Genomic DNA, 21,977 nt, shown 5'->3' with positions numbered 1-21,977 from the left:
GCTTCAAGTCCGAGGTCTGACGTAAATAATTAATTTACTCTCTTAATTTCTATGCAGGTAAGTACTTAATCAATAATAACTCAATCGGAATGAAAGAAAACAGAGTCCGTGGTGTTAGAGTTTCTAAGGGTTTTATTCCTCATAAAGGAATCAGGATATCATGTTCTGACCACCACAGGGGTGTCAGAAGGGATAGATGAGCGCGCTGAACTTTATTGATAATACATAGCTTATATACTTGATTTACACCATAGGAATCAATGTAAGAGGCGTAACAGCTGAGAGAAGACAAGATAACAGTATACACGTGGTACTAGTACATCATCAAGAGGCGTAAACTAGGCGTGAACCAGAGGTGTGTGCTAGAAACGTCACTGATAGGTGACGCAAGTGGGTGGCACCAAGGGGTGGTGCTAACAGAATGTTGCAATGTCAGCAGAAATCGGAAGCTTGGATGCGCGCGCAGCTGCATGACGTGTGATTGACGGGGTGCAGGGGACTTGACATTTACACTGACGGAAAGAGACAGAAGTCTGGCATGTCAGATCAACTTGTACTTCTATCATATCTGATATCTGGTGTTTAGGAACTATACTATCTGGGCGGAAAGGTCTCTAGGGCAGAAGCTATTCTATGCTAACTGTGGATGCGTGTTTAAGCGCCTGAGTGTCTACATGTGAAGCGTGGGGCACGGGGCCTTCCATGGAAGCATGGCAACAGAGGCTATGAATTACTTGCATTAAGACAGGTCGGCCTTTTGGCTCTGCAGCTGGAGAGGATGTTTACAGGATCTAGTAGGCAGGAATGTATTCTCGAGGAGCGGAACAGATAACTCGAAGGTTATAGTCAGTCTTGGCAGAAAACAGGCTTGAGCTGAGCGCGAGGGGCCGCGCTGAAAGTAGGACAGAGTTCACGAGTACAGAGGTAGCCTGGGCAGAGTCAGGAGCCACAAAAGAGGTTCAGATGGCAGGAATTCAGGGCCTACTCTTGCTAGAGCAGGAAAAATACGAAAAGTGCACTACAAAAAGACGGTGGCATAGCATACTTAGGAACGGACTATATAATCCATTCATGGTGGATCTGAAAGAGGACAAGTTAACGGTGGACGCAAATGTATTTGCGTCTTCATAGCTGGCACAGGAGGGAAGTTACATGCACTTTAAGCTGGTACATGGAGTCGGTGGGGTACGCGCTAGGGAACACAACATGGCCAAAATTTAATTTTCCTCATTCCCTCCTTGTTCCCTACGGACCCTTCATGAAATATCGATCCTCATGAATCGATCAGTCTGTTCTTGTAACATCATTTGTTCTTCTTTCATTCGGTTACGTTTTGAGTGAAAACTGGAATGTTCAATACAAGAGGTGGCACACAGTCCACAAATCGCTGGCCCGCACTGCAGGCATAGGCAGCAACTGAATACTAGGACTAGGCCAATGCCTAGGAAGGATAGGATCTTCCATCCCCAAGCTGTTAACGTTGTCCAGAACCAACCGGACCAAGTCCAGGTGCCTGGATTCTGATGTATCTGATTTGCAATATTATGAAGACGGGTGATAGCTTGATATACAGATGGTGCATTTTGTGGAATGAAAACACAGCAGCTTGACCCGATGACCTTACAGGCTCCACCTCTATCTGCCAAGATGACGTCAATTACAAGACGATTCTGAAGGACAACAACCCGCATAGCGGACTGCTCTTCTGTTAAGTTACCTAAGGCGGAGGCAGTTTCATTTACTACGGCTTCAAGTGTTCTAGTTAATCTGCGTATTAATTTACTATTCTGAACAGGTCCTAGAAAGAAAAAGAATCCTTTATTAAAATCGGTGTACTGTTCCCATGCTGTTTCTGTGTAGTCGACAAGTGGGACATCTCTTCTGGGTCTATTCTTTACTAGATTGCTATTTCTGTGGTAATCAGGAGGAGCTAGAAAAACAGGTGGCAGAAGGAATGCAATGTAGCAGGTACCATCCCAATCTGGAGGTAGACGTATGTATGCGGTATGACCACAAACAAAGTAAGAATGACTGATAGCTTTGAAAGATGACTTTCCATGATCACTGAATTCGACCACAGTAGTGCATTTACTATGACCTAAGTGTACTGAACCTTTCTTCTTGATACATAATTCACCAGTGACTGGCAGTACTGACATAATAGGTAGAACTGGTGTGGCTTCGGATTCGACAGTAAGAATCATAAGGCTAATTGTATAATTACCTAATCCATACACTTCATTTTCTAGATCAGTTCCTATTCTAGTGGGGAGTCCCTCCTTATCCGGGTAACAGACGTCTAGTAGGACCAAGTTCAGGTTTCCCCAAACCCAACCCCCATCGAAAACAGCAATGTCGGGATCTAAAGAATTAATTATCTTAAACCATGCTCCGCAGGAGCCATTGTGAGAGAACGGGTACGGAAAGAGAGGCAGGGCTCCCTTGTAATTCTGGTAGGGAGGGAGTCGGCCACATATCCAGCAATTTGTAGCATTGTTAGTTTGATGAGAATGATGTAACATACTAATGAATGTGTTGTTGCGCAGCGCGAGTCTGTAGGAAAGCTCATGAGGAGGTAACTCACTAAAAGTGTGTTCAGCAGAGACATTGTAAGCAGATTGTTCACGCTTGAAAATAGGATAGTAGGTAGGTAATAAGATGCTAGCAATAATAATTAAAACACTGAGAATAAACATTATTATTAGTGTCACTATGCAGTGACTACGGAGTGATTTGCAATATGTACGTTTCTTTGCTTCTCTCTCTCTATCTCGATCTAGGGGATACATGTCAGAAACTATTTAACCGATTCACCTAGGGGAGGACTTAAACAATTAAACTGTCTGACTTGCTAGATCGTAATTTCGTGCGGTATTGTTCTTGAGGAGTTTTTTCTCGTTTCGATTCGGTAAAGTCTTTGGTAACACAGTCTTTGGTGGGGGTGGGTGTGTCTTGTTCCGGTTTCAGTCCTGGGAATGTTTTGATATGGCTTAGGTGGACCCACCCCTTTCTGCCTTCCAATTTGACTGCGGTCCTTGTAGTAAGAAGAACGGTCTTTGGAGACTTCCAGCGGGGCTCCAACGGACTTTTCCTGTCGAAGTTGCGGACGAGGACAGTATCCCCGGGGCGGACGTCATGCGGCTTCACATCAGTGTTGTCAGGGAAGGCTGCGGCAACCTGTGAACGACATGATTGGAGTGCAGACATCAAGGAGGCAAGGTAATCTGTCAACATATTAGAATCAACATCAGTAATCTTTTTAGGAATGGGCGTCCCCCACATATTCGGTGGTCTTCCAAAGACCACCTCGTACGGGGATAGCCCTGATCTCGAATGGGCAACCATTCTCATATAGAATAGTGCCACTGGCAGGGCGACTATCCAGTCGACTCCTTTTTCCTGACATATTTTGGCAAGGCGGATCTTTAATGTCTGATTATGCCTTTCTACAAGGCCTGCTGCTTCTGGATGTCGGACACAATGGAACTTCCACTGGTATCCCAGTAACAAGGAAACTTGTTTCATTAATTCGGATGAGAATGGCTGACCATTATCTGAGTACACGACACGAGGCATGCCGTATCGTGGGAAGAATTCACGAACCAACTGTTTGGCAGTGGTCGGAGCAGTGTAATCTGGGACTGGGTATGCTTCGGTCCAGCGGGACAGAGCACAGACAACTACGAGAACATATTTAAATCCTCGACAACGGTCCATTTGGATATAATCCATCTGGAGGACTTCAAAAGGGTGATCGGGAGGATGAAATCCACCTTGCTCTACAGGGACGCTTTTACCTGGATTGAACTGACAACAGATCATGCAAGTACGCACTTTCTGTTTTGCTGCTGCTCGTAAGTGTTTATTGTTCCAGAGATTTTGCAAACTGTCTAGCATTGCCTTCTCTCCTAGATGTGCAGGACTATGTGCTGTATTTATCATGACTTGGACCATAGAGTCAGGGAGAAACCATGTAGATTTTCCCTTCGTCATCCAACCTTGATCTGTTTGGATCCCTCCTAGTTCGATCCATTTCTTTATTTCTTCTGGAGTGGCATGTGTCTGAATGTCAATAACATCTAGTGTGGGATCTCTGACTGTCATACAGTTTGTCGGATCTGTTGTCTTTGTTGTGTCGGTTGTCTGAGTGTGAGTCAGTGCTGTATGTTTTGCTGTCTGATCTGCCAGGTCGTTACCCTGGGAAACAGAATCTGTGGCTTTAGTGTGTGCTTTACACTTCATGACTGATATGGTTGAAGGCAGATGTATTGCTTCTAACAGTGCTTGAATGAGAGGACCATGCTGTATCTTTGTACCATGAGAGGTCAGAAAACCTCGTTCTTGCCAGAGCATGCCGAAGTCGTGTACGACTCCGAACGCATAACGGGAATCAGTGTATATGTTGACATTTCTGTTCTTGGCTATAATACAGGCTCGGGTCAGAGCGATGAGCTCTGCCGCTTGAGCAGACAATGTATCAATACGGTGTGTTTCTTTAACTTCAGTTTCAGTGGTCACTGCATACGCGGCCACTAACTCTCCTGTACTTGTTCTCATACATGAACCATCCACATAAAGTGTCAGGTCTGGATTTGTCAATGGAACATCTGTTAAATCTCGTCTGGGCTTTGTTACTGCATTAATGATCTCTATGCAATCATGTGGAGCTGGATCTATCATAACTGTAGGTAACAGTGTTGCTGGGTTCAGGATACTGCAGCGTCTGATTTCTATGTGTGGCTGGAATAATGTCAATTCGTAACCTGTCAGTCGTGCTATAGTCAAGTGCTGAGTCTGGGTTCTGTTTAACAGAACCTCTACAGAATGTGGAACTTGTACTGTTAACTGATGACCTAAAACAATTGAATCGCTTTGTCTGATTGCTAACGCTGTTGCTGCTACTGACTTTAAACATGCAGGGAGTGCCTGTGCTACTGAATCCAATGTACTTGAAAAATAAGCGCAAGGCTTATGTGAACCTGCTTGATCTTGAGTGAGGACAGACAACGCTGTACCGTCACGTTCTGTAACAAAAAGTGTAAACGGTTTGCTGTAACATGGTGTTGCTAAAACTGGCGCTTGGCATAAAGCTTTCTTTAATTCCTCAAAGGCTTGTGTATGTTCCTGAGTCCAAGGGAGGACAGTCGAAGTCGCTGCCTCCTGTGTCGTTAACTGGATGAGTGGTTTAGCTAGAAATGCATATTGAGGAATCCATTGTCTGCAGTACGAGGTGAGGCCTATGAAGGCCCGCACTTCCTTTTGTGTCTGGGGTCGTGGCATATTTATAATTAACTGAATGCGATCGGGAGTGAGCTGTCTCCCCACTTTGGACAGCAAGTGACCCAAGTACACAACTTGCTGAACACAGAATTGTAGCTTCGAAGGGGACACCTTGTGTCCCTTGTCGGCCAGGAAATGCAAAACTGTCAGAGATGCTTGTTCACATTCGGGCTCACTTCGTGCGGTGATCAGTAGATCATCGACGTATTGCAGTAAAGCGGTATTAACTGGCATGTGGATACAATCTAGTTGTCTTTTCAGTGCTTGACTATAGATGCTGGGGCTTTCTGTAAATCCTTGAGGTGCGCGGGAAAATTTGAAACTTCGTCCATTTAAACTAAATCCGAAGAGATATTGGCTCTCCGGGTCAATAGGTACACTGAAGAAAGCGTTCTTGAGATCGATTACAGTAAAGAACGTTGCTTCTGAATCAATAGCAGTCAATAGGGAGGAGATATCGGGGACCACAGGATACTGTGGTACAATACATTTGTTCAGTTCTCGAAGGTCAATCACCAGCCGATATACTGGCGGTGCATTGCGGTCTGTACGTTTAAGAATTGGAATGATGGGTGAATTACAGATATTGGAGTCGGTCTCTACGACCACTCCCTGGGCAATAAGCTCTTCAATTATTTTCAGTAAAGCCACTACAGCATCGGGTGGTAACTTGTATTGTCCCTATTCGGGCGCCAAAATGACGTAAATAATTAATTTACTCTCTTAATTTCTATGCAGGTAAGTACTTAATCAATAATAACTCAATCGGAATGAAAGAAAACAGAGTCCGTGGTGTTAGAGTTTCTAAGGGTTTTATTCCTCATAAAGGAATCAGGATATCATGTTCTGACCACCACAGGGGTGTCAGAAGGGATAGATGAGCGCGCTGAACTTTATTGATAATACATAGCTTATATACTTGATTTACACCATAGGAATCAATGTAAGAGGCGTAACAGCTGAGAGAAGACAAGATAACAGTATACACGTGGTACTAGTACATCATCAAGAGGCGTAAACTAGGCGTGAACCAGAGGTGTGTGCTAGAAACGTCACTGATAGGTGACGCAAGTGGGTGGCACCAAGGGGTGGTGCTAACAGAATGTTGCAATGTCAGCAGAAATCGGAAGCTTGGATGCGCGCGCAGCTGCATGACGTGTGATTGACGGGGTGCAGGGGACTTGACATTTACACTGACGGAAAGAGACAGAAGTCTGGCATGTCAGATCAACTTGTACTTCTATCATATCTGATATCTGGTGTTTAGGAACTATACTATCTGGGCGGAAAGGTCTCTAGGGCAGAAGCTATTCTATGCTAACTGTGGATGCGTGTTTAAGCGCCTGAGTGTCTACATGTGAAGCGTGGGGCACGGGGCCTTCCATGGAAGCATGGCAACAGAGGCTATGAATTACTTGCATTAAGACAGGTCGGCCTTTTGGCTCTGCAGCTGGAGAGGATGTTTACAGGATCTAGTAGGCAGGAATGTATTCTCGAGGAGCGGAACAGATAACTCGAAGGTTATAGTCAGTCTTGGCAGAAAACAGGCTTGAGCTGAGCGCGAGGGGCCGCGCTGAAAGTAGGACAGAGTTCACGAGTACAGAGGTAGCCTGGGCAGAGTCAGGAGCCACAAAAGAGGTTCAGATGGCAGGAATTCAGGGCCTACTCTTGCTAGAGCAGGAAAAATACGAAAAGTGCACTACAAAAAGACGGTGGCATAGCATACTTAGGAACGGACTATATAATCCATTCATGGTGGATCTGAAAGAGGACAAGTTAACGGTGGACGCAAATGTATTTGCGTCTTCATAGCTGGCACAGGAGGGAAGTTACATGCACTTTAAGCTGGTACATGGAGTCGGTGGGGTACGCGCTAGGGAACACAACATGGCCAAAATTTAATTTTCCTCAGGTCTCTGGTCTGGAGTAGAGCGAGGCTACCACATCAACTTCCTGGAGCTTCGAGCCGTCTATCTGGCCCTCAAATCCCTCTACCCTTCTCCACGCACCAACTACATTCAAGTTCAGACGGACAACATGACAACCATGTTCTATCTGAACAAGCAGGGAGGCACCAGGTCGCGAGTTCTATCCTTGGAAGCTCAAGGTGCATTTGGCACTGACTTCTGGCAAGAGGTCTATGCATCGTGGCAGTTCACCTACCAGGTATCTAGAATGTCCAGGCGGACGTCCTAAGCAGAGACCTTCGTAGAAGCGCACGACTGGATGCTCAACGAAGAAGTCGCACAGGAGGTGTTTCAACAATGGGGCGTACCAGATATAGACCTGTTCGCTGATGCGGCAAACGCAAAATGGCCCGTCTTTGCGTCCAGGTTCCCCAAGCAGGGCTCTCGGGGAAACGCACTTTTGATCAGCTGGTCGCAGACATTGCTGTACTCTTTTCCTCCCCTGCCTCTGATCCCAGCAGTGATTCAGAAATTCTACAGGACCAACACCAGGATGATCCTGATAGCGCCGGATTGGCCTCGCCAGTGGTGGTACCCGGATCAACTTCAGCTGTCGGAAGTCCCTCACCAGAGACTTCCTTGCCGTCCAGACTTGTTGACCAAGGACGAAAGGAGGGTGTTTCACCCCAACCTGCCTTCCCTTCGCTTGACGGCATGGCTCCTTATGTCATCCAGAATGGCTACCTAGACCTTTCAGCGGATTGCATGAACATTCTTAAGGAGGCCAAGAGACCCTCCACTAGGAAGTTATATGCTTTCAAGTGGAAGAGATTTTTCATGTGGTGTCGTGATAATTCTCTTGAACCTATTCACGGTCAGGAGCAGGTGATTCTACCCTACCTATTGCATTTGGCAAAGTCGAGCCTGAAGTACCCCTCCATCAGGGTTCACTTAGCGGCAATAACAGCCTATAGGAAGTCACCTTCTCAGACCTCATTTTTCCTTATGGCTGTGGTCAAAGATTTCTTGGAGGGGCTTAGTGTTTTCACCAGTGAGGTCCCCCTCCCCTCCCTGGGAGCTTAACATCCTGCTCACTAAATTGATGGGTGCTCCTTTCGAGCCTATCCACAAGTCTTCTTTGCAGCACTTGACCTTGAAAGCTGCCTAGTGGCTATCACCTCTGCCCGTAGGGTTAGCGAAATCCAGGCCCTGTCTTGTAAGGAACATTACACAGTGTTTCACGCCAACAGGGTGGTACTGAGGACACATCCAGGCTTCCTGCCCAAGGTAGTCTCAGACTTTCATATCAATCAGTCTATCACCCTGCCTACCTTTTTTCCTCAACCTACCACTCGCCCGGAGAGGTCTTTACATTCTCTAGATCTCCGGAGGGTTCTAAAATGTTACCTGGCAAAAACCCTTCCACTTAGGAAGTCTGACCGGCTCTTTGTGAATTATGGATCAACTAATACCAGTCTGTCAGCCTCAAAAAGATCATCTCCTGTATAACTCTCTTACCAATTGGCTAATAAGACTTTACAGAGTAGACCTCATGCACACACTACTAGAGGGAAAGCTTCTACTACGCCTCTCCTTCGTAACATTCCATTCTCTGAAATTCGCAAAGCGGCTACATGGCGTTCAGTACATACCTTTATCCACCATTATTGCCTAGATTCAGATGCACAGGCAGATGCCCAAGTGGGACCGGCCTCGTTGAGGAATTTATTTGCATAACTTCAATATCAATGTGATATTGAGTAATATTTTTACTGTATACTTATTTGCTCGTCCGCGAGACTTTGGGTATGGGCTTGCTAATCTATTCATAGATTATGACTATTGATGAGTATCCCCTGGATGAGAAGGATTAGTTACTTACCTATAACCCTGGTTCTCATCCAGGGGTATACTCATCAGTCATAAGCTCCCACCCACCTCCCCGGACGAGCATTATTCTAAAGTTATGAGATGTTACTATGGATCTACTCAGGTGTTATGCACCTCCATAAAGAACTGACCCAACTGCCACCTGTGGTGCATCACAGGAGCTGGGGGTCGCCTTCAGGTCTTAAAGGCACAGTACCCCTACTCTAATGCCTTAAAGGCAAGGTGTCAGTTTTTCTGTGTTTCTTTATACCCTACTGGCAAATGCCTCCAATTACAGATTTTTCTATGGCAATAAAGCATTGCTGTATGCAAATGTTTACTGCTTTCTTTCTTCCTTAGGGGTTGGGATAGTACAACTGTGTGTACGCTAATTCATGTAATTTTCAGCAACTTTGCCAGTTAGGAAATATTCTAGGCTGCAAATATGTTTTCACATAAACTTGTCTTTTGCACGCATTTCACAGGACTCTCAGGTGGACTTTGTTTTTCACTCTTCCGTTCTTAGTTCTGCTTCTAACCTTACTTCTGCGTGTTCCTTCGTGGACTTAGTCTCTACCCTGTATGTGTGGGCCGTGTCCCTCCACGCCCTTCGGGTGTTTGTCTGTTTTAAGGTGCTTGCTTCTCTTTCCTCTTACTGGGTTCTTTCCATCGTCTCCCGCTGACACAGTGCGCTCTTTGTTTAGCACTAATGAATCCATTTTTGGCACAGGGCACTTTATAAAATTAGAAGACACAGCTTTGGGAAATGCACAGGCATTTATTAAAGTTACTGTGCAACAGGGACCATCTCATTTGTATTTCTGCCCAAAACGTTTCTTGTTCACTATATGCGTCCTATTTAATCTCGTATAGCACTGAGCTTGGATTCAGAAGCTACACCCGAATGCTTAAGAGCGGGCCACAAGGCATGAGGTGGCGGTGAATTAGACACCAGTTTAGTTTAGAATCGTTTTGTACAGATCTTCACATCTTCTTCCTCCATTGATGCTTAATCTTTGCTGAATACCTTAAGGTATCGATGGGATCGGTCTGGCAAACTGCATCCTCTTTTTCAAGGTAGTTAAGGGAATTAAAGGCCCTTTGAACCCTTCTCCTCTGGTCTGATCCCCTTTCCAGACCCTGGACTTGCCTTTGTTTATTCGGTCTTCCTGCTCTGCTTGTAAGTAATGTGTGCTGACCCTCAATGGGAATGTAGGACGATGTTCTTGTACAGAGTGTGGGTTCTGGGGAGACCTCGGCTATAGCGCTCTATATGGCCGCCTCTTTCTTAGCTAGAACTTTCCTCATGCTGAGACCTCGCAGCACATCGAAGCAGTCTATACAAAGGTGGCTCATATTCTTTTCGTTATCTGTCCTCTACGGCATAATTCCAAGGGTAAATTGCAGTGTTACAGTCCGCATCGATGCTGTTTGGAATTTAGAGAGAGTGATCATGGGAGGGTGTGGCGCGACAGTGCTAAGTTTGTAGATTAGATCTTGTAACCCTTTGTCTCAACCCATATGTTTTCTTGCACCACTACTTTTGTGCGCTATTTCATCAAACAGCGTTTGTCCAGATTAGTCCAGTGTGTATTTCCTGCTGGCTTTGTTGGTTTTATAGGTGGTTGTTCTCGCGCTTCTTCATATGCTTTCAATGTCTCAGGCAGGCCTGTCTTGTGACTCTCTGCGAACCAATGTCAATAACTGGTGGCCTGGGATGAGGTTTTAACAATATAAGAAAAGGGTTCCCCAAACTAGAAACCGATTTTTTAGTGGGACAGGGAAAACAGGACAGTAAAGAGCAAAACAACCCACCTCCAAACAAATACTCTGTATGAAGAGTCAAAAACAAATATTAAGAATGCACCAACTTTTTTATATAGAAAATATCTCAATTTTTTTCTTTATTTGAAATTAATAAACTGTTTAGAGAATAGTGATTTAAGCATAATAAATTCAAAAGAAAACCGTCTCACTCCAGTCAACTGAAACACATCACACTTAGAAACTTCATAGATACCATTCATACCTTGCGCATCATCCTATAAAGAATTAAAATTTTGTATAGTACCTCTGACACACCAAAACATAAGACAGGAGGAAAATATATCCCTCACGGTAATTACTGTGAGGAGATATATTTTCCTTCTGTTATTACTTGGATCCAGTTTTTCCATTGGCTTTGTAATCGGCATGTGGTTGGGTCTTCATGTTTTAAAGATTATGTCACTGGTAGTGTGTGTTAGAGTTGGGTGTGAATGTATTGCCTCGTGATATGACATTGTGAGGTCAAACCCACTATTCCAACCTTATAGCCAGGTGATCTTGCTCCCCACTGACCCAACGGGAAAGACTGGCCTAGAGTGTCAACTTTTTTCCACTACACTACAGTACAGTACAGTATATTTACCTGCAGAGACCTGTGTTGGAAAGAGATTTTGAGGCACAAGTGCTAGACCAACACCAGTTTCAGCCTCTCTCATGGTCATAGGTGCTCCTGCTTATGCATAAAATGGGATCGGCCTACGGTTTAATTGAGATGTCCTTGTGAGAGAAAGTGGTCAGTGTCTGATCCCAGGGTATCATTGCCTAGTCTGCCAACTAGTTTTAAAAGAAATCGCCAAACTAATAGTTTATCCGGTTGGCAAAGCACATAGTAGATAGCTGGCTAGGTGCAGACTTCTAGTACCCATCTGATCTGTTTTTATTTGTAATGGTTACCCTGATATTTTTGGCTATGACGAAACTTTTTCTTCAAACTATAGTTGCTCGTGTTACCCCATCATACTATAGGTTTTGAACCCGAACAAGACATTTCTGTTGTCTATGGCCACAATGTAGCAGTAAGACGGGTTGAGCCCTCTTGAGTGCTGTATTGATATTAACATTTCTATCATTCTCGTAGTAGGCTACGTCTCTTGGCACCTATGCTTTTTTCAAATCATCTTTGAGAAGCAATCCATCATATTTTCTCTGTGTGGTACATGTTTGTTTTTCTGCCTTTTCCTCCATGGGCCACCAAGTCGCACCTAAAACTTGCAAGATCGTTTGAGCATTTGACCTTGTAGTTTGTCTTGCAGTTTATATTTTTAATTGTGTCCTTAATCTCTCCTTCCAGTTGAAGCACTTTAGAATGAGTTTTGATTAGAGCCCAAAACCACATGGGTTTGATAGTCCGTGATGAGCAGACTAAAGTGGTGCCTTGAGGGCAGTTAGAATGGCTGAGATTATGGAGAATCAGCACCCCCCCCCCCTCAGTGCAGCTCCGCCATGTTTCCAAACTATGTGATGAACCTTCTGATTATTATCGCTTGATTTCAGAGAGGAGTGTCTGCTTTACAATCCTTGTATATGATGCAGTGTTAGGAAGAAATTTCATTTGCTGTTTCCGTGTAATTTCAAGGCATCCAACAACCTTGGTTGGGCCAACATTTAAAAAGTATGACCCCCCCCCCCCCCCCCCCCCCCCCCCCAACGCAGGGCGGATTCATGCTACACTCAGTCTTTTAACTTTTAAAGTAGAATTAGTGAGATTTTTAAAATGTATTTGCTTTGATGTGATCATACAAACCTATTCAACAGTCTGTGATGTAGGAACTTGTATGACCTCCATGAAATCGGACCTGGCTTGCAAAACCTTCCTCCGCACTAAATTATGGGGTGACATAGACTGAGGCTTTACGGGAAGGGCTTGTATACTTTATTCATTGGTGTGCAGCCTGTAAATGCAAATTTGACAGTTGGAGGTTTCACTTCGTACTTTAGGACCAACTTGAGTTCTTTCAAGCAATACTTTTATTTATTTTCTATGGGGGTCATATTTCGTCCGATTAGCTGCCGAACACACTGGATGTTCCTTAAATAAAGGACTCAGAATTCGTTTTTTTGTCTTCTTTTGAGATTGTGCTCTCCTGGTGGATTGTACTGACATTCTGACCGGTTGATAGTCTCTATGGCTGAGGGAACAGTACGAGTTTATGGATTCAAGGCTTTTTTCTTAGTGCTACTCTTCTATATTCTTCATCATCAGCCCAGACTTTGACATCATTTAGCTGCTCAACTCTAATAGGTTTATTTTATAGTTGATAAAATCCCTTACTAAGTGTAAGTCAAAGTTAAACTTTACTATATATCATGATGATCATAGGTTAAAAGACTAAAATGTAGCTGCTCCTGATACCCCGATAAATACTCAATAGTAAAAGAAAAATAAATGCGGATACAGATTTCAGCTGTGTTGAGGAATGCCTGCATCATTGATTTTCTCCAGGAAGTCTAATACAGGCCGCGGGTCAGTGCCATAGGTTGACTTTTCCCTTCTCATTTCCTTTGCAGAGTACAGCCGGTTTGAAACAAAGATTCACGATCTGCGGGAGCAGATGATGAACAGTAGCATGAGTTCAGGATCTGGATCACTTCGGACGAGTGAAAAGCGATCACTCTACGTCAGGTAAGTGCTTGTTATTTAGCTCAACCATTTTCCTCTTGGTGATCTTCAGGTCTTGATTAGGGCATGACATATTTTGGCTTTATTTTTGTGGGGCTTTCTCTAATTTTGACTTCACTCACAAGTAGTAGTTCCCTGCTCCGATTTAGTGCACCTGAGCTAATTTCTTCAGATTTGTCTGCTTCCTGTGACGGTATGATGTCTTCCATATGCAAGTGGTTTCAACAGTGGATGTGTAGTTTGAAGCCCCTCTCATGGTATTTTACCTGATCTGTTTTACCCAAATTAATGTGCTTTTGTTTCACCCTACGCTTGGAGTGTCAGTTGGTTCTGCACACTTTCAGGAGGGGGCTGTTTTAGTTTCCTTATGGGCTTGTATTTTCACATAAAATGTGTATTCTATTATTTCTCTGTGCACTCCTGTTTATGACAACTAGTAGGATGTACAGTCGTTGTGACATGCTTGTTTATCTATTAGTTTGATGTCTTTGGCAGTCGAGGCCGATCGATGTCTTTGAAATGGTTTGTGAAAACAGTCGTCTGAATCTAGGAAGCCAGTTATGCCATCCTTATTCCAGTATAATAAAGCAGACTGATGGTGCAGGGTCAACAGTGAAAAGAACTCTAGTCTGCATCTGGGGAGTAAGGTGTTGCGAAGGGGGATATTGAACATTATCACAACAGCTATCTTTTATTCCTTAAGGAATCTAGGGGATCCATTTTGTAGCTCCGTGCGGAAAAACAATTATCCAGTATTGGGGTATCTTTCATAGATTCACATGCTTAGAATCCTCCCCGTCGACGAGGCGGGAGTCTCACCGTACAATAAAACATATACATTATAGTCATAATAACATTATACCATAGGCTACAGTGTAAGGAAAAGTCACTACAATAGCCTATCTCAGTCTTTTTGTAAAAAGAACCAAACTTGGAAACCAGCCAATCAGGCAGCAGCACCATCTAGAACCATCCCCACAGAGAGGCAAACCCTCAGATTTTCTACCGCACCTCGTGTGTTAGGGAGTCTCCCTAACCTCTGCTCAGTTTTTTCCTTTGGCCTTTATTTCTGAGAGAAGAATATGTCTGATTCTAAGAAGAACTTATTTTTGGCCTGTTCTTCCTGTGGGAAGAAAAGACTTCACTTTGAAGACCCACATAAAGAGTGTATTTATTGCCTCTACCCAGCACACAAAGTCAAAGAATGCAGGATCTGCAGAACCTTTCCTGCAAAGACTTTGAAGGATCGTGAAGGACGCCTGCTGGTTTGGCTGGAGAAATTGAAATCATCTGATGGGGTTTCTGAAGGTGAAGGAAGTAAAGTGTCCACCCCCATCTCCAAGAAAAGAGATAGATCTGGAGATCCTCCTGAGAAAATGAGTAAAACCTTAAAAACTCATCTTCTGAAGCAGGTCAGTCCTCCTCTCAAAAAGAGAAAAAGAGTCTCTTTTGAGGAGAAATCACAACTCGTCGACGCCTGCTTCGTCGTCGAGGATCGCGGCGACGAAGCTTCCACCGTCGTCGACTAGCATCCCGTCGACGTCGAGCCCACCGTCGACGACAATACCGCCGACGAGCCCACCGTCTACGACGAGCCAACCGACGACTATGCCGTCGATGACCTCCCTTCGACGATCATTGTTCCCTCGTCGGCGAGTCCACCGTAGACGACTACTTCAAACATGACGTCGAAGACCACATCGTCGACTGTCTTTTCCGTTGACGTCGACGATGCCAACTGTTGCAGTGATTTCAGCGGAATATGAGTCACCTTCAACATATATTTCTGCTACTTAAAGGCGTAAAAAACCCTCGCCTTTGCAATTTACACCTATTTTGAGTTCAAAATTGTCGTCTAACAGGCAATTTTATCATGATGTGTCCCACATTTCACCTTTGCCACTCAGCCATAATTTGGAGTAATCTGAAGATGATGATGATCCTTATGGGCAGGCCGGTGATCCGTCACAGCTCAGGATAAATTATCAAGAGGAGGAGGATGAAGAAGAGGAGTACTATGAACCATGTGAGTCGTTGAGGGAACCTCAAGAAGTGTCATCAAGAACCAATGGTTCAAATGCCAGCAGCTTTGCTACAGGACCTTACAGCAATGCTTAAGGACTATAAGTCGTTTTCCTCCGCCTCCACCTCCGCAGCAAGTTTTTGCTCCTGTAGAGATGCAAACTGTTACACCTGTAACACCAGTTTCTGAGCCCCAGGTGACAATACCTTCACAGCTGTTGCAAGGCGATGAAGATAACACGGTAGCAGAGGACGGAGAGATTCCTAATTCGCCCACTACCGTAGATGAATGGGACGAATATCTGATCCCAGATCCTGCTTCACCGATTCCACCGGCTGCAGACTCCCCTCCTGAGGACATGCCATTATGGAGAGAGCATATACAAGATTTCATCGGACTATGCCAGGTCAAAAGACTGAGTGTTTTTTGTATGATTTTAAAGACCTAAACAGAAACACCACATGTTCTATTCCCATAATTGATCACATATTGGAAGAGGGAGTAAAGAGCATGAAAACTCCATTCTCTATTCCTGCAATTCTGCCTCGGATTGACAAAAAGCACAAGGCGCCGGATGATGCTCCTGCCTGCCTTACAGGTCACCCTAAAGCAGACTCTGTAATTTCTCAGGCAGGGCAAAGAAAATCTCAGAATCCTTCCACTCCTATAACAGCTCCCCCTGACAAGGATGGGAGGCGCCTGGATAACATAGGAAAATGTTTTACAACCTTGGCAGGCGCTACGGTCCGAGCTACAAACTGTTTGGCCATTTAGAGTAGATATGATCGACAATTGTGGTCAGATATGTCCCTATATATGGAATATTGGCCTGAGGACAAAAAGATAGAGGCAAGGAAGATCCTTATGGAAGGAGAAAGATCGGCTTCTGAAATCATAGATATTTCTATGGATATAGCGTCTCTTGGCTTTTGTCAACTCGCAGGAGCAGCTACGTTAAGATGTCAGGGCTGGCTTAAATCCACTAATTTTCGCCCTGAAATCCAAACTAAGATCCTTGATATGCCTTTTGATGGCGACCTCCTGTTTGGAAAACATATAGATGACGCTCTACAAGATTTAAAAAAGGACGCAAACTGCAAGATCGTTGGTTTCTTTACAGTATCGTAAAACGCCCTTTCGTGGAGCAAGGGGCAGAGGATCCTACTCCTTTCGTGGGGGTTACCAAAAGTATCAGCAACAAGGTAACCAGGGTCGTTATGGATATAATTATCAACAGCAACAACAAAACTACAGGAATCCTCCGGCAGCTGCCTATAGGCAACAAGGCAAGAGACGTCAATCTCATGGCAGAGATTCTGCCAGAAGGCAGTGACAATCCTGTTGTGCCTGCACCAAATTCGCCACCACAATTCAAAATTCCAAAGATTTCTCAATATTTTGACAATTGGCAGAAAATAACCAAGGACAAATGGGTATTGGATATCATAAAATTTGGACACACCCTGGAGTTCACCAAATTTCCCCCTCCTCATTCACCTCTAAAGAAAAATCCACCACATCTTTCTCTTCTTAGGAAAGAGGTGAAAGCTATGCTTTCAAAAGGGGCCATAGAGTTCCTCATTCTCAAATAGGAAAGGGATTCTAATCTCGCTTTTTCCTGATAAAGAAAGTCAGGAGATTAGAGGCCAATCTTAGACTTGCGGATGCTGAACAAGTACCTTCAGAAGAAATCCTTTCGCATGGTAACACTCCAGGAGATTCTTCAGCTTCTAGATCATGCGGATTTCATGACAACCCTGGACCTCCAGGATGCATACTTTCATATCCCAATTCATCCCAAGCATCGAAGATTTCTAAGATTCACGGTGGCAGGTGCACACTTCCAATTCAGAGTACTTCCCTTTGGCCTATGTTCGGCTCCACGGGTCTTTACCAAATTCTTTGCTCCTGTAGCAGCGCATCTCAGGCTGCAAGGTGTCAAACTATTCCCATACTTGGACGACTGGCTAATAAAGGCTCCATCCTTTTGCAAGGCCTCTCTTGCAACAACAAAATGCCTGCAAGTGTTTCCCTCGCTGGGTCGATCACTAAATGCCCAAAAGTCAAGCCTTTTTCCGTCTCAAGTAGTACAATTTCTGGGAGCAAAATTGGACACTCTTCAAGACCAGGCATTCTTGTCTGCAGATCATTCTCACTGAAGCAGACTTTCTTTTTAGAAGTTCTGATGCCAGAGAGAGTAGGCGAGATATACTCTCTCTGGCATCAGAACAATCTGTGCTGGACAACATCTTTCAGAAGTGGGGTAAAACCGAATCTGGATCTCTTTGCCACCAAGAGCAACTGGAAGTGCCTTTTCTTCGCAAGCTGGGAACAGGAGAGGAGTTCCTGGGGGAACGCATTCATGGTGAGGTGGACGGGAATCTTAGCTTACGCATTCCCCCCCTTTCCTCTAATCCCGAGACTTTTGCACAAAATGAAGAAGGAACCATGTTGCATGATTCTGATTGCACCGAAATTGCTGTGTCAACACTGGTTCACGGAACTTCTCCTTCTCTCAAAGTACAAGCCATTCCGCCTTCCGATACAGCTGAATCTGCTATCAATGAGAGAAAGGCAGATTCTTCTCCCTTGCCCAGCTCAACTGCACCTCCATGCTTGGTTCCTGGACTCACAGATTTCCAGGAACTATAACTTCCTCAGGAATGCAGACATTCTAGACAGAGCAAGAGCCCCTTCTACATTGCGGACCTATGCCCTAAAATGGAAAAGATTCTGTCACTGGTGCTCTAATAATAATCTACATCCATTGGAATGTTCTCCTGATCAGGTGCTACCTTATTTGTTGTCACTCTCTAAGTCTGGTCTAAAATTTGCTTCAGTTAAATTGCATTTAGCTGCTATTTCTACATACAGAAGGTCTTCAGGGATGGCGTCACTTTGTTCTAATCGTCTCATTAAACAGTTCCTGAAGGGACTTTTCAGAACTTTCACTCCTATTAAAGCTCCTCCTCCAGAATGGAGACTAAATGTTGTTCTACAGCAGCTTATGAAACATCCTTTTGAGCCCATTCATAAGGCTGATATTAAATATCTCTCATGGAAGACCGCTTTACTGCTGGCACTCACCTCTTCCCGAAGAGTCAGTGAGTTACAAGCGTTCACTATACGACAACCATATTTGAAATTCACTAATGATTACGTCCTTTTGCGAACTAATCCCACATTCATACCTAAAGTTCTAACTTCATTTCATCCCAATGAGCCTATAGTGTTACGGACATTCTTCCCAAATCCGTCGTCTGCGGCGGAGAAGTCATTGCATACTTTGGATGTCAAAAGATGCCTAAAGTTTTACATAGCTCAAACTGTGTCCTTCAGAAAGTCTGATCAGTTATTTCTCTTGTATGGTGGCCCCAAAAAAGGATCAGCTATCTCAAACGCTACCATCTCAAAGTGGATTGCATCTGCTATTCAGTTCTGCCATTGCAAAGCAGGCCAAAAGCACATTCTACCAGGGCAGTCAGTGTCCTCTTCTACGGCATTGTTTGCTGGAGTGTCCTTGGACAAGATTTGCCGAGCCGCAACCTGGAAGAGTGTACAAACTTTCACTCTGCATTATTGCTTGGATCTGGCAACAGAAGCTGAATCAGCAGTTGGACAAGCAGTACTACAAAACCTTTTTAGATAAGGTAAGCCTGATGGCAAGAATGTTATAACTAATGTTGTAAAAGTTCTCTATTTGATATGACCATTATTTTTTTTTTATTTTTTATTTTTTCTTTTGTCCTCATATTACGTGCATAGCTCCAATCTATCAAAACCAAAGGACCGCCACAGAGCAAAGGAAAGAATGGTCACGTGCAGTGCTGTCTCAGCTTATAGCTGGTAGGAGAAAGTTCATTCGGGAGGGAAGAAGACCGGTTCCCCACAGCACCAATCACAACAGCCAAACATGATTTTGCTTAGGGATGTGCCTCCGGAGATAGTGCCCAAGTTATCGAGACCCCCATAGCTCCAAGACTGTTAGTCATGGCAGCAAGGATAAGCAATGTACGTGTTAATCATAGGACCTGGGAAAAAAAAAAAAAAAAAAAAGATATGACCATTATTGTGTATGAGTATGATTTACTCTTTCTCACAATATAGAAATGTTTGTGACTGTTGCATTGGTTTTTTCATGGTATCTCTTGAACTTCTTATGATACCCACCATCCACTATGCATATAAGTGTTACTTACTGCTAGCTACTCTGATTCGAAGCATGTGAATCTATGAAAGATACCCCATTACTGGATAAGAAAACGAGTTACTTACCTGTAACTTCAGTTTTCCAGTATTGGTATCTTTCTTAGATTCACATGCGACCCACCCTCCTCCCCGGAGAGGTTTACCTTATCATAATGGTATACTACTATCACTAGTGCTACGAAAATCTGAGGGTTTGCCTCTCTGTGGGGATGGTTCTAGAGGGTGCTGCTGCCTGATTGGCTGGTTTCCAAGTTTGGTTCTTTTTACAAAAATACTGAGATAGGATATTGTAGTGACTTTTCCTTACACTGTAGCCTATGGTATAATGTTATTATGACTATAATGTATATGTTTTATTGTACCGCGAGACTCCCACCTCGTCGGCGGGTATGATTCTAAGCATGTGAATCTGTGAAAGATACCAATACTGGATAACTGAAGTTACAGGTAAGTAGCTCGTTTTCTTCACCATCATTTGAACTTCTTTATTAATACTAAGTACTAGAATGGCCCCCCCTCCATGTGACAACCTGGAACCCTTTTTTTTAATAAAAAAATATATAAATCTTTCAAAAATGTTTAAGCAATTTACCTCTAGTAAAGCCTTTCTAGTTTTCCTTTTTATAATGAACAAAAGAAAATAGTTGTGCAGGAGCTTTACAATAAAATAATCACTCTGCCGCCACCAAGTTGCTCCAGGGATCCATAATGAATGCAATAAAAGATGTCTCCCTATTTAATTGTTTTCCTTCTGAAAGCAGGGATGGATGAAATACGGGCCACTGACATTCTGTCTGTGCGAGGCGGTTTGTTTTGGCTTTACTTTGTATGGTTTTTTCCCTCTATTTATTGACTTCTTTTCTTTCTAGAGCCAAAGTTGTTTGTTCTGGACATTTTCCAGTGTTTTCACATCACTGGTGTACTCTACCTCTATCTCCTAACATTTTAGCAAAATTGCATCTTGCCTTGAAAAAGCAATCGCTAAAAAATAATGTCTCAAAATTCTCCTAAGAGGTTAGTATGGATTGTTTAGAAAATCTTCGTTGTTTCACCCAGAGGATCTCAGATTTTATCACAATGTGTATGATTCCCAGTTCATTGCAATTGGAAGGACATTTGACCTGTCTCCTGTGCAGGGCCTTTCTAGATCCTCCTGTGGTCACACAGAGGGCCGGAGGAATCCCCATGCCAATTGCTAGGTTGTTGCGGGCTCAGGTGACTAGCAAGCCTTTGGTAAAGTAAGAGATGGGATTTTGTCTGTAACCCTTGAGTTCCGGAAAATGAATTCCGAAAAAACATAAGGTATGCTTAGGCTTTCCTGTTTTCAGTTTCTATTTTTGGTAAATTCTGGAGGTTTTTTTTCAATGTTTTCAATACCTTAAAAAACAGTTATCAGTGGTTACACATTTTCGCGCTACTAAAAACAACAAAGTGTTTTTGCAGTGTTAATGGAACGTTTTGCTTTTATTTTTGCTTGCTTTCTGCACTTATAGAACATGATATATATATATAGACAATGTATGTATAGTGTATATGAGGTCCAAATAGAGTTTTGCAAATTAAACTTATTGTAATACACCATACAATACTTCTTCAGTGAGTCTTTGGTCATGTGCGCTCGCCCTTTCCTTCCCATGTTAATTTTGTGAAAAGACCCTCTCTATAGTGGCTCTTGAGACGGGCAACTCAAATAGCCAGTGCACAATTTGTTAACTCTGGCCACTGACATAGCTTTCCCTGCCATTACTGGTTGCTGAAGTGGAGAAGTGTGGCTCACTAGTTAGAGCAGGCAGACCTGGAAGCAGAGGTCAGCCCGGGACCAGGGTTCAATTCCCGGCTCGGCGGGTCTTGAGTCCTAAAATGTCCATGGACTCGACAATTCTCGCTCCGGTGCCTACTCCATTCATGGATTCACACTCTGCGACTCTGGGCAATAGCTTGCTTAATCTCCACAATGGCCCCTCGCGGCGGGATGCCTGGCTTTCACCTTGCGGATACCCTGCCGGGGTTAACTCACAGGGGAATACCAGGACGGGTTCCCTAAGCAAGCGCTTAGAAACCTGTGGTGATTTGCGCTATATAAATTCCTGTACATTTACATTTACATTTGCTGCGCCAAAGTCACTGAAGGTGTCGCCCAGCCTGCTCTCGGAGAGGTTTCACATCTACACCAATTATGCTGAACACTTGGCAAACAAGGCTTTTTTCAAGCTCTAGTTTTTTTAATATGTCCACTACAAAA

General features: G+C 43.9%; 1 protein-coding gene across 4 annotated transcripts in view; it reads left to right on the top strand.

Moving 5' to 3' along the window:
• DLG3 (discs large MAGUK scaffold protein 3) overlaps window positions 1-21,977 on the top strand; it is a 2,000,883-nt gene that overhangs the window by 1,532,016 nt on the left and 446,890 nt on the right. For all 4 annotated transcript variants that reach the window (XM_086918303.1, XM_086918301.1, XM_086918300.1 and 1 more), the window contains one exon: window positions 13,392-13,506. In XM_086918303.1, coding sequence (XP_086774429.1) covers window positions 13,392-13,506 — 115 coding nt within the window. The remainder of the gene's footprint in view (window positions 1-13,391; window positions 13,507-21,977) is intronic.

The sequence above is a fragment of the Lissotriton vulgaris genome, chromosome 4_1 (genome assembly GCF_964263255.1).
Source record: "Lissotriton vulgaris chromosome 4_1, aLisVul1.2, whole genome shotgun sequence".
NCBI classification, from domain to species: Eukaryota; Metazoa; Chordata; class Amphibia; order Caudata; family Salamandridae; genus Lissotriton; species Lissotriton vulgaris.
Note: the sequence above shows the minus strand (reverse complement) of the source record. Positions and strands in the feature narration are given on the sequence as shown.